Source organism: Coenobita brevimanus, chromosome 62, assembly GCF_032717465.1.
Source record: "Coenobita brevimanus isolate Jiangsu-jjx chromosome 62, ASM3271746v2, whole genome shotgun sequence".
Lineage (NCBI taxonomy): Eukaryota > Metazoa > Arthropoda > Malacostraca > Decapoda > Coenobitidae > Coenobita > Coenobita brevimanus.
The window spans coordinates 38,091,985-38,103,986 of NC_137015.1; the positions used below are offsets into that span (position 1 = coordinate 38,091,985).

General features: G+C 40.9%; 1 protein-coding gene across 1 annotated transcript; it reads left to right on the plus strand.

The window, feature by feature from the left end:
- Window positions 1-995: 995 nt before the first annotated feature.
- Trs31 (trafficking protein particle complex subunit 31) lies at window positions 996-7,438 on the plus strand. The gene is made up of 4 exons (XM_080275666.1): window positions 996-1,288; window positions 5,090-5,216; window positions 5,973-6,155; window positions 7,291-7,438. Exons 1-4 carry the CDS (start codon window positions 1,137-1,139, stop codon window positions 7,387-7,389), a joined length of 561 nt encoding a protein of 186 aa, XP_080131792.1. The 5' UTR covers window positions 996-1,136; the 3' UTR covers window positions 7,390-7,438.
- The last annotated feature ends 4,564 nt before the right edge of the window (window positions 7,439-12,002 follow it).

A 12,002-nucleotide genomic window follows, 5' to 3' on the forward strand; every position in this document is an offset into this window, starting at 1 on the left:
CTGACCCAGTAGTTAATCCTCCAACTGGTCCTTGTGCCCCAACACTTGATGGCAGTTCACAATAAATATTCAAGCATTAATGCGTCTGTCTCTTATGTCTAAAGCCCTGGCGATGGATCTAGATATGTCTGCTTTCTGATGAAGCAAATACTCAGTTCACTGATGTGATATCAACCACTCTGGCCTTGTAACAAGTAGAAAGGCGGAGTGAATGGAGGTCAGCAACTCCATAATGAGTTGACGTGGGCCGAGAGTGTACAATATACAGTGTCTGCAGATGGGAATTGTGTACGCCATTAACTGGTCAGGATTACAGAGCATCTGGAGTCCACTGGCATTAGCTACACGGGAGTCTGGGTGGCACTGAATATGCCTGACCACCCCATATTTCTCAGAGAATGCCCGCAGACCCATCTGGAGTTCTTCGTGGGCCACTTCATAATTAGGCTTGCCTACTCTCCTGGAAGTATGTGAGATTTGCTATCAATACACTCAACTAATATAATACTCTACCTTCGGCGAGGTAGCCTAGATCTCAAGTTAAACCATTCACAGGTTAGAGCGTAGATTATCCCACCACACACACGGCAGAGTTGTCTTCGCTGGGAGATATGAAAGATTACTATAGACAGTTGTCACCCCAACGTCCTCCGCCTTAAATGTTGTTCTTCACCCGTAATAGAACATAAATCAACATTATACACAAATTTGCATATCAGGGCTAAAAGTTAGCTGAAATTGGCATTATCTCAAAACATTTTCCTTATACGTGGACAGGAATGACTGATATGAAACCAGGTAGCATTACCGTGGAATATGCACAACGTGTGAATTAGCCTGTGATACAAACCTTAATCCAAAGACCCCCACAGCATGAAGATGAAAGCTGTATATTGAGCATGTCAAATTGAGTATATTTGGGTTCATTTGATGATGTACCCAATTATCCGCTACGAGCGGTCGGAGGCTCCATGTTTGTTTTGGTTTTGGGGTTGTACGCCCCTGTTTGGATATGACCAATACAAACATACTGTAGCAAATATTTCATCCACAGATTACTAATGCAAGGAATCTAGAGTGACCAAGGGAAGCTTGGACAGTTATAAGTTCGAGCAGGAAAGTACAGACGCGTCAAAATGAGTAGTAACAAGCAGCGGCCAAGCATCCTGGACAAGTCGCTGAGTCGGGGCAAGACCGAGGTGAGCCTGACAGCCTACGCCCTGCTCTTCTCCGAAATGGTCCAGTACTCTCATAATCGCGTCCACAGCGTCAACGACCTGCATAATAAGTAAGCCCAGTTAAGGCCTTGTTATTGCTGTGATACAGGCTAGTGCCCGTCAGTAGTGCCTACATTTCATCTGGCTCTACACAACAGGCAGCACAGTTTAAGGGCCCCATACATTTTCAGGCCAGCCCGTCCAGCCACCTGAATGCTGCCTATACAGGTAGCCTCAGCCAACGGTTAGTATTGGCCTCAACAACCCACACATGCTCAGTTTTGCCTGTGGAGGTGACTGGACAGGCTGGCCCGAGTTTGTATGGGTCCCTTTAGACTGTGTTGGCCGCTGATTATGCTGCAGTCAATACGATTTGATGTACCGACATATCACTGATATTCGCTTTTCTGATGCCGAAACAATGCTGATTTTACTGTCGATATTGGTGCCATCATCCACTCACATGATGTAGTGCTACCTACTTTTTCCTTCACCTTTATCATTCTTTTTCTGAGTTTGCCCTCCTCTCTTCCTATTTCTCCCATCTTTCCTGTCACTTTTTATTGCTCTTCTTTCCTTTTCAGGTGATTTTACATTGACAAGCCTAATGGTTTCCTGTAAGCCAGGAAACCATTTACAACATTGGATGGCAACCATATAACCAACCCATACGTGTTCCCTGTGTGTCAATAAGTGGGTGGCAGAGGGTTAGTGCCCCTCCCCGTAAAACAACAAACCCAAACGGCCACCCCTTATGGGATTTTGGCGTCAGGCTATAGATAGAGATAGATATCGGATGCAGACAGCAGAACCACTTACAGTCAGGTCACGCTATTAGAGGGAGTTATGTGCCAGACCACCCCACAAATGTTCAATCCCCCAAATAGTCCAAACCTACCAGGGAAATCACTGATTTCAGTGTTTTAGCTATTCCTATTACAGTGCCTACAAACCCACTATAACACCTGTAAATGCATTTTATGGCACAGTAATACAGTATTTCCTAAAAAGACACTACAGAATGATACACACGCCCTTCTGGGTACAATGTATTGCACTCATCATGCAATGATGATGATGAGAGTACAGTAGGTCATGTGCTGAACAGCACATACCATTACCTATACAGGGTAACTGCACAGTTTAACTGTATAGGACATAAAAAAAAAAAAAAAAAAAAAAAAAAAAAACTTATGAACCACTAGGAATAGCTGATGCTGTGAGAAAAGCAGGAAATATCTTGAAATAATGTCCCAGAAAAATGCACGAAAATGTGAACCCGCAAACGCAGGGGTTGACTGTAAATGCCTTTTACTGAAGATATCATTCATTGCTTTGCCTGATTTCCTTGACTCTGTTTTGCAGTTAAAGAAGAGTCTTACTGAAAACTATTAAAGGTTCAGACTAATAAGTGAGTGAGTGGGAAAAGGGGGGGAAATGAAGGCCAAAAACAGTTAGCTGAGTGAGATATAGATATTTGAGGAGGGACTCCGCTAACCTGAGAGTGGAGACGTTATCGCAGTCCCTCCTCGCTTGTCAACATAAACATTTGCTGAGCTTCCATGATACCTCCACTCCTCAGTACCATACAGCATTAGGCTACACTCCTAATACATGCCACATACAAATATCCCTTAGCATGGAGGGAGAGCCCTCTCAATGTCAGGAAAGGCAACAGCTCTCTGAACTTCTCCCAACCACTCCTCATTCTAGTCACAGAGCTAGCTCCAGCCCCACCTTCAGCACATATCATGTTTCCCAAGGAACAAAACTCTACTGCACACTCAAGAGACTCACCAGTGTGATAGGACTGATCTTGCTGGTGAGTCTGTTGTGCGTGTGGAGGAGTTTTGTTACGTGGGAGAGATGTTATGTGCTGGAGGTGGGGCTGGAGCTAGCTCTACGGCTACAGTGAGGATTGGTTGGAAGAAGTTCAGAGAGATGTTGCCTCTCCTGACACTGAGAGGGTTCTCCCTCCGTGCTATGGGATCTTTGCATACGCTGTGTTAGAAGTGTAATGCGGTATGGCAGTGAGACTTGGGCAGTAAAGGAAGAGGATATTCACAGGCTCAAATGTACAGTCCAGATGTGCAGCACATCCTTGAATGTGAGGCCTGGGGGGGGGGGTAGGTTTACAGTGGAAGTGTTAAGAGGAAGGATGGGACTGGAGTATATTGGTGTTGTGATGAGGAAAGGTAGATTGAGATGGTTTGGGCATATGGAGAGGATGGAGGATGACAATTGGTTGCAGAAAGAGAGAAGTGTGAACGTTGGGGGTAGGATTGCAAGAGGCAGACCGAAAAAGACCTAGGACGAGGTCATAGAATATGACCTCAAAGATAATGGATTGAACAGAGAGACTGCCAGAGATCAAGCAGCATAGAGATCTGCCAGTAGGTGACCATGGCCAACGCATGCAAGCAAGTTGGAGCCTTTATAAATGAATGAAATGATATACCGGTATATATATATATATATATATATATATATATCATCTCTCTCATCTCATCAGCTGTTTGAATGTCCACTGCAGGACTGGCCTATCCCAACCGAAGTGGGGATGATACAGCCTATGTATCTCTACCTAGTGGCTTAGGCTGTCTGGTAGAGATTGTATGTAGGGTGAGAAGTGCTTGTAAGTGTAACTGTAGTGTTGGAGTGGCTTTGGACGTGTGTGTAGTCTGTGAACCATGTGTAATCGGCCCACGCAAGCCGACTGGGTGCAAGCATACTTTATAGTATGTGACACTAGTTCAACCACAGCACCCCTAATGTCCGCCAACACAGTACGTGGCTAGAAGAACGCTCCCAAAGTTTATTACCCTGGCGGGGCACAAACCCTCGTTCTTCAGTGTACAGAAACGCACACTTTACCATTGTACCACAGAGGCTCCTGTATATATATATATATATATATATATATATATATATATATATATACACTCAATCCTCGTAAACCGCATGTTTATAAACCACGGATTTGTAATCCACGGCAAAGTGGCTGGCAGACTGCCGGCACCCTTAAACCACTGTTAAGTCACGAAAATCGCGGATCTAGGCACCGAAGTGGGCCTTTTCCGAGAAGAATCGTAAGCCGCTGCATATAATTTGAAAATCGCGACCCAACAACCAATCACCACCCGTCCCTGGTGGCAAGTGTGCATACTAATGCCGCAGAGTTAATGAGAAACATCAGGAACTCATCACCCACTATTTTGCCTGGGTAAGGGCAGAAGCTTAGCCTCAACCACAGCCTGGCCCTTCACACACTAAGGACGTGGATGACGTAGCATCTGTCATCTCTGAGGCAGACTTTGAGGGCTTCCTGAGGGAGGCAGAGGAGCTGGAGAAGGGAGAACAGCATGAGGGAGCACCCCCACCTCATGCTGAGAGGTTCTAAGTTCTTCCCAACACCACCCCACTCCATTCAATTAAGCAATATCGTCATAGGATTAAGGTGAGATCCCTTAACATTGCTTATTTCTATTAAATACATGCACTGAATATTCCTAAATTTGTATGTTTGTGTTTGATGGTGCCTAGATAGGTGTTGGTAGGGTGCTGTGGGGGGTGGTTGGCCAAAGTCCAGACCCTAATTAAATTTTCACGTAAGAGTTATTATTTATAAACCGCGGAATTTGTAATCCGCGGCAGTGGTCCAGACCCAAATTGCTGCGATTTACGAGGATTGAGTGTATATATATATATATGTATTGAAAGGATCAATCCATTCCTTACTGATATCATTTTCATTATATTCTTGCAGCCTCTAGTTAGTTATATTCAACATAGAAAGGATTTCTCATAATGAAGGGATTAAGCTATCAGTGTCCTTTGACCTTAACCAGTACATTAAACACACCTACCTGCAGATTGGCTGAGCTTGGAGAACGTGTTGGAGTGAGGATGGTAGAGCTGCTGTTTGTGAGGGAGCGCAGTTACAAGCGAGAGACAAAACTTCTCAACGTCCTGCTGTTTGTTAAGGGCACACTCTGGAAGGTAGGTAGATTGTTTGTACTATGAGTGGTAGTAATTGCAACCCCAGGCTCATCTGAATGTGAACATGGTAGACTGCAGGCCAGAAGCTGCCCTTCTTCACAGACCATCATTCTCTTTTCAGGTTATAGGGAGGGAATTGAGAGATGTTTGTATAACCAGGCATCACCACTGATCAGTTGTGTCAGTGCCACCACATGAAGGCATTTCTCTCCAGCACCTAGGTTGTTGGCAATATTATTTCTTTCTGTACTTGTCCAGGTGGCTGTATTGTAGAAGGGGCAGCCTTGAATAAATCACTTTTATTTCTGCCTTTCATATGCTATGAGACATCCATCTATCCATTGTACACCACATTCACTTGTATTCTATACTGTACTTTCACCCCGTCCCTCCACCTTTTCCAGTCTCCCTCTTCCTTTCTCTCCCTCCACATGTATTATCCTAGTCAGTCACACTGTCGATTCACTTCACATAGTCAAACCATCCCAGGTTACTTCTAACACTTTCCAACACATCCACATCAACACCACAAAGCTTCCAACTTCCTTGTATGTTTGTCCATCTTAACTCCATAGTCTCTTGAATAACACTTTTCCACTCTTCTCATTCTTGTCATGTGCCATTGCAACAAAGCCCAGGCTTCACTGTCATATTTTCTTTATTATTATTATTTTTATTGTTATTGTTATTATTACTTTTATTGTTATTGTTATTACTGTCGTGACTTTGGAACTCAGTAACCCTTTACCTTCCCAGTCGCTGTTTGGCAAGGAAGCAGACAAGTTAGACCGAGCCACTGACGATGAGCGAATCTTCTACCTGATGGAGCGTGAAGCTTTGGTCAACCGCTTCATTTCTGTGCCACGTGACAAGAGCTCCATTAATTGTGCTGCCTTTATTGCTGGGATCATACAGGCAGTGTTGAATGCTACTGGCTTTGTAAGTGGTTCAGTGGTAGCGATAATGTTATCCTGTATAGGTAAATACTTGGTGAAAAAACTGCACAGTCATCATTCATAGGCAGGAAAAGCATGCACAAGCATGCAAAGACCAGACTAAGACTGACATCATTATTACTAGTTGTATGCATATAACAGAATTATTTCTCCAACAGTTTTTTGCCAACTTTTAGGAGGTGAGGAGCTGGTTTTGACACTGCTAAGTTTTCATCCCTCAGAAAACATTCTACTAAATGATGGCCAATCCAAGTACTGTGGTTCCTGATAGGAAGGAGTCTTCATTTGATAAGGATGATGATACAGTTCTTAATATTTCAGTACCTGTATGACTTTTACTTTATATGGCTACTGTTTATTATACAGTATTATTTTATTCATCTGGAAGATATTACTGAGACTTGCACCAGTAGTTGTTGATACGATAATGCACATGGATTTTGACTGCTTTAATATGAATTACCGGTAGTCAATAACTTACTTGCGTACACAGATGTCAGCTGGTCGTTGCTTCCAGTTACACTTATCTCTCTGTTGCTTCATCACATCCCATATATCATTACATATGCCTTCTGTTTTGACTTAAGTTATGACAAACACTTTATAAATAAACTTAAATAAATATCCTGATGAAAGTCATCTTTGCAAGTAAAATACTGGACAGTTATCTGTGTAATAACCTGAAAATAGTTAGCAGCACAATCTAACATAGTTTCTGATGTTCACATGGAGGGAGATCTAGAGTAGAGCTTTCCGATCTCTTTGAAAACATGAATGAAAGAAAACAGGAAGTCTTAGGTACAGTAGTACCTCTTCCAGCCATCCAGTGTTAACACAAGTGTTGAGTATTGGGATTGCTATATCCCTATGCTGGTGAAAAAGAGGAAGGGTATATAGCCTCCCTCCCTCTTGCTCTTTTATAAAGTTTTTATAACACAGGAAATAAACAGACAGTAGTTCTCTTCCTATCCTCACAGGAGAAAATCTGTAATGTAAGTTAAGAAAAATGCCTTAAGTTTAATTAATAAAATCATAATATTAAGCCTTTATCTAAGTGTAATAATAAATTATTTTATTACCAGTTATCAGGGAATAATTTAATTCTGATCACTTTCCAGCCAGCAAAGGTGACAGCCCTATGGCACAAGGGAACTACATTTATGATCAAGTTCGATGACGTTGTGCTGAGCCGAGACAAGCAACTGGAAGGACGGTGATCACAGTAACCACACCCTCTGACTGGTGAGGATTTTGGCTGAGGAAAGTGGCAGTAAAAGTTTTTGTTCACTCCTCAACACAGTGACTACCTCCACTATACAATACACATCTACAGCAACACCATAAACCATACCTACAACAGCAAGAAAAACTCACAAATACAATAGAAGCTCTCAACAAAGTACAGTATAGTGTTTTGTAGTGCTGTACCTAGTTCCATGCTTAATTATTAATATTCATGTATCCTTTATTATTTTTTATTGTTTGTGTCGATTCATTGAGGACTATTGCTGGTGACTGAGTAATGTTGCCAGTAAGATAATGTTCATTTTCATTCATTCATTGCCAGACGCCATGTATCCCAAACGGGGTGGCCAAGGGCTTAGAGTTAATTGTTTTACAGGGAGGGGCACTAATCCTCCACCAACCCCACTTGACACGTAAGATAATGTACTTTTAGATTTTTAATTACCTCCAGACAATTAGATTCACCCTAAAGTAGACTTTCTGACTTGGAGGGATTGGATATAGCCTTCACTAACTTCTCTATTATGGGGCTGTTGCTGTAAAAGGAAACTGTCTGATAGCAAAAACAAATAAAAAAAGAAAAAGTCATTGTAGTGAAGGGGTAAATGTTTTGGATTATAAATAGTCTGTTTTGGGACACTTATATATCTGAAGCAGGTAACAGTGAACCAGCTGTTACCATCACCATATCTGCTCCTCTGAAATTAGTGATAATAATGAAAGTACTCATTTAAAGCTGCTGTACCAAAAGGTATGCTGTTGATAAATGGCCAGCAAATGAATGCCAGTTACTAATAAAGAATTACTTTTATGTCAGAAATGAGAGTCTGTGTTTGTAACTCGTAAACCATTAACCAACAGCACGTGCATCACTTTATCTCCTCAGTCTGATAATGTGATTTGCACATCAGTCAGGGCACCTCCAGGTGATTTTATCAGCTTGAGGGAGATCTTTTATTGTGAAGGACTTTTAAAGGCTACATCTAACCTCATCTTCTTAGCTGAGTGAAATAATTCAGTGATAAAAACAATAAAGTATCATTGCAGGGAAAGGATTAAAGATGTTTAACCTAAAGGAGCTCCTCTCAAATGAGTTATCTGAGAGGAGTATTTGGAGTTATGTGGGAGAGATGAATAGACAAATAAGGACTTTCAGGAGTGCTGTAATAGTTTTGTAGATGTGCTAGAAAGTTTTAAAAGTACCCTGAAATGGTCTGGCCATGTGGAGAGAATGGAGAGTGAGATTTACTTGGAAAGTGTATGTGAGTGAGGTGGAGAGGGAAGGGGGAAAGAGAGATCAAGGACAGGTGGAGGGATGGGATTGAGAGGCATATGAATGAGAGTAGTGTGAGATGGAGGGAAGGCGGCTGGATGGCAGAGGACAGGATGAAGTGGAGGTGATTTGTTTGTGGCCAGCCCCTCCAGGATGAAGGTGCCTGGCTATAGACAGTTTCTCTAGTATAATGTTCATTTACTCATTTACTGACAGTGATGGATAGAGCTGGAGAAAATGGAGTAACTATACCAGAGGGAATGAACAGAGCTTTGGTCACACTGGTTTGATTGAGGAATACTGTACATATTGTTGATATGTCAGCAACTGTCTTTTTGTTATGATATTCCTTGTAGCCTTTAGAGAGGACTGGTAGGTGATGGGGGAATATCATTTGAGTTGTTCTGTATAATTATAGTATATCCATTGCCAAGCATGAAGATGTAATTTGACTTACAGTATAAGTAATCATGAGAAATGCTCTGACCACACTGTCATGCACAACTCTAAGTTATCAAAAACAGTACAGGTAATAGTTAAAATTTATACTACTGTAGAGTTTAGACAGTCTGTGATTATATAAAGACTAATTATCAAGAATAAAATAAATAGAAGAGTGATTTAGTAAAAACCTAAAGTAAGAAATAACAGTGAGGATAACTGACAGTCACTAGCACTTTTGCTCATGCACAAGCAATCACCAGATTAGCTAACAAACACTGGCACCAGTAACAGATTTTGTAGGGCTACTATCAGTTCTGCCTGATTTAGCACTACTGAACCACAAAAATATTAGACAATGAGATAATATGAACTTATTCAGAAAATGCGCAAAGATTCAATGCTAAAAAGTTTGGCGAAAGAAAACTGAGCATACAGTATTGTCAGATACAGAAAATTGTATGTGCTGTGTGTGTTGGGGAGGATAATGAAAACTGTAGTATAATGAACTGGTGAAAGTGCATGAGGAAAAGGAAGAGGTCAGACTGTAAAAGTGAGTGAAATATGTAGACAAAATTCCCTGTCAATGGATTACTTAGGGGGCAGCAAAGCATTGGAAATGATATGATGATGATGATGCTTGATAACTGATAAACTTGCAGGACAGTGTGGATAAACGCATAAACCAAATTACAGTCATCTCAGAACAATCTAGAGTAATAGTTGCAGTATCAGATTCTGGAGCACTAGCAATGCACAGTTTGTGAGTGTTCAGTGTTGTGTAAGAATCTTAAGCCCTTAGTCATTTTGCTAGCAAAGTATGTGTTATTTTAAGCATTCAGAAAGCAAAATAAAAATTGTTAGTAACAGGTGATCATTACTGTAAACTGCCATGGCACTTGCATGTTTGAGGAAATGCTCTAGAGATATTTTGCCTAGCAAAAACATTACACAGTATAGTTCTTATTGCTGTCGTTGTTGCAGTGACCCCAGACTCATCTGAACCTGAACCCCATGAACTGCAGGCTGTAGCTGCCCTTCTCTTGCAGTGCCCTGTCCTCCTTTCAGTGGACAGGGAGGGAGTTGATGGACATTTGTATTGTCAATAGCAGTGTTACTCAGTTACACTCATGCCACCACAGAAAGGCAGAAACAGAATTAATCCCTAAGTTGTAAGCTACATTATTTCACAGATCTGCCTTTTAATTTGAGATGCTGTTTTCAAAACATGTGGTCGTGAAGTCTTTCCCTGAATGTGTGACCAGTTTAAGTAAACTGATATTACAGAGTCAACTTATTTCTACATCATGGATGTAGGATATACAAGAAACAGCGTAATAAAGGGTTTTCATACTTATTACTGGTGTAATTTCCTATCTGTCTGTTTTGCAGATGTAGTTTCATTCTACCAACAATTACTGTTAGCTAGTTTTCCTTCCTATTCATCCCTCCCCCTCACATGGTTTCAGGGATGAAAGGGAAGCTACCCACTGACAGTAATACTACTGATACTGCTCAGCTGAAATTTTTCATAGCATACCTCCTGTGGGGAAGCATGCAGTGCTGCTTTCTATACATTGTGCTCTTCATAATGCAGTTATTACACAGCACTAAACCAGTCAACAAAGACATCTTAAATGAAAGAAGTCTGAGAGGCTAGTACTGCACTGTTCATTCCCTGAGTCAAAGAGAAAAGGAGGAAGTTTACTTCCTCAAAAACTTATGGTACATTAAATAAAAAATACACAATTTAATGTCAACATATATGCAGTGCATGGGTGGACTTTGCTCACCATGGCTGCTCTCTTAACTGCACAATCTCAAAAACTTATGGTACATTTAAAAAAAATAAACAATTTAATATGTATATCAACATATATGGAGTGGATAGGTGAGCTTTGCTCACCATGGCTGCTGTCTTAGCTGCACAATCTCCTACAGCACCTCTGTCAAGTCTCCTAACCCTGAATCTCTTCTCACATGTCTCGGGTTTGTCTACACGATCTCTCCCTTCAGTGTTTGAATATGTGTAATATTTCACCCAATAACATGCAGACTAACCAAGTGCCCAGATCCTCTCAGGCTACCTGTACCCATTGCCTCACTAATGCATTCAGTGTTCGAACAATGTGTTACTTCTGCATACACATGATCACTCTTTCACATGGCACTCTAAATTACAGTATATACAGCATAGAAGGTAAAAGACTGAACAGTTGTTGCTCATCCTATACCACTACCACATATATATATATATATATATATATATATATATATATATATGCCTTCGACTTACATTGGTATCTAATGCTACAACAATGCACAGGACATACCTCGAAGCTCATATACCTGGCCAATTCTTTTTTACTTAATGTTAAAAAAACTGATTATGTTGTGGAGTGAGATTATCAAAATCTGGAGTCTTCAGATACTCATGCTTGCTATTCAATAAATGATATGAAAAGGCATTCATCTGCCTAATGCAGGGATTAGAAACTGTCTCTACTAACCTCTACAACATGATGATATTAGTTATATTTTAAAGTATCCTTTCTAACATCATATGATTTTATTCAGCTTGTGGCCCCTCATTATCAGTACGGTAATCATTATGGTAACTCTGTTCCCACAACCATTAATAATGATAAGCCCTACCATGAAACAGGAACACAGGAAACAGAGATGGGAGAACTGTCAGAAGGCCCTGCTAAAACAAGTCACCAATCATTCATCATTCAGTTCTTTGATTTCTAAGCTCCAACTCACATGCAAACCCATTCACTATATACTAAAAAAGTGTTTGTAAAGAATAATGATGTTCAGTTACAAATTAATTGATGTTAATGCAAGAGTTTCAGCATTTTTGTTGAG

What these genes read in the sequence shown, in the direction of transcription:
- Trs31 (XM_080275666.1), top strand. Translation starts at nt 1,137, where the DNA reads ATGAGTAGTAACAAGCAGCGGCCAAGCATCCTGGACAAGTCGCTGAGT. An exon ending in TTAAGGGCACACTCTGGAAG is followed by an intron (nt 5,217 to 5,972) that starts GTAGGTAGATTG and finishes TTACCTTCCCAG; the next exon opens with TCGCTGTTTGGCAAGGAAGC. An exon ending in TGTTGAATGCTACTGGCTTT is followed by an intron (nt 6,156 to 7,290) that starts GTAAGTGGTTCA and finishes ATCACTTTCCAG; the next exon opens with CCAGCAAAGGTGACAGCCCT.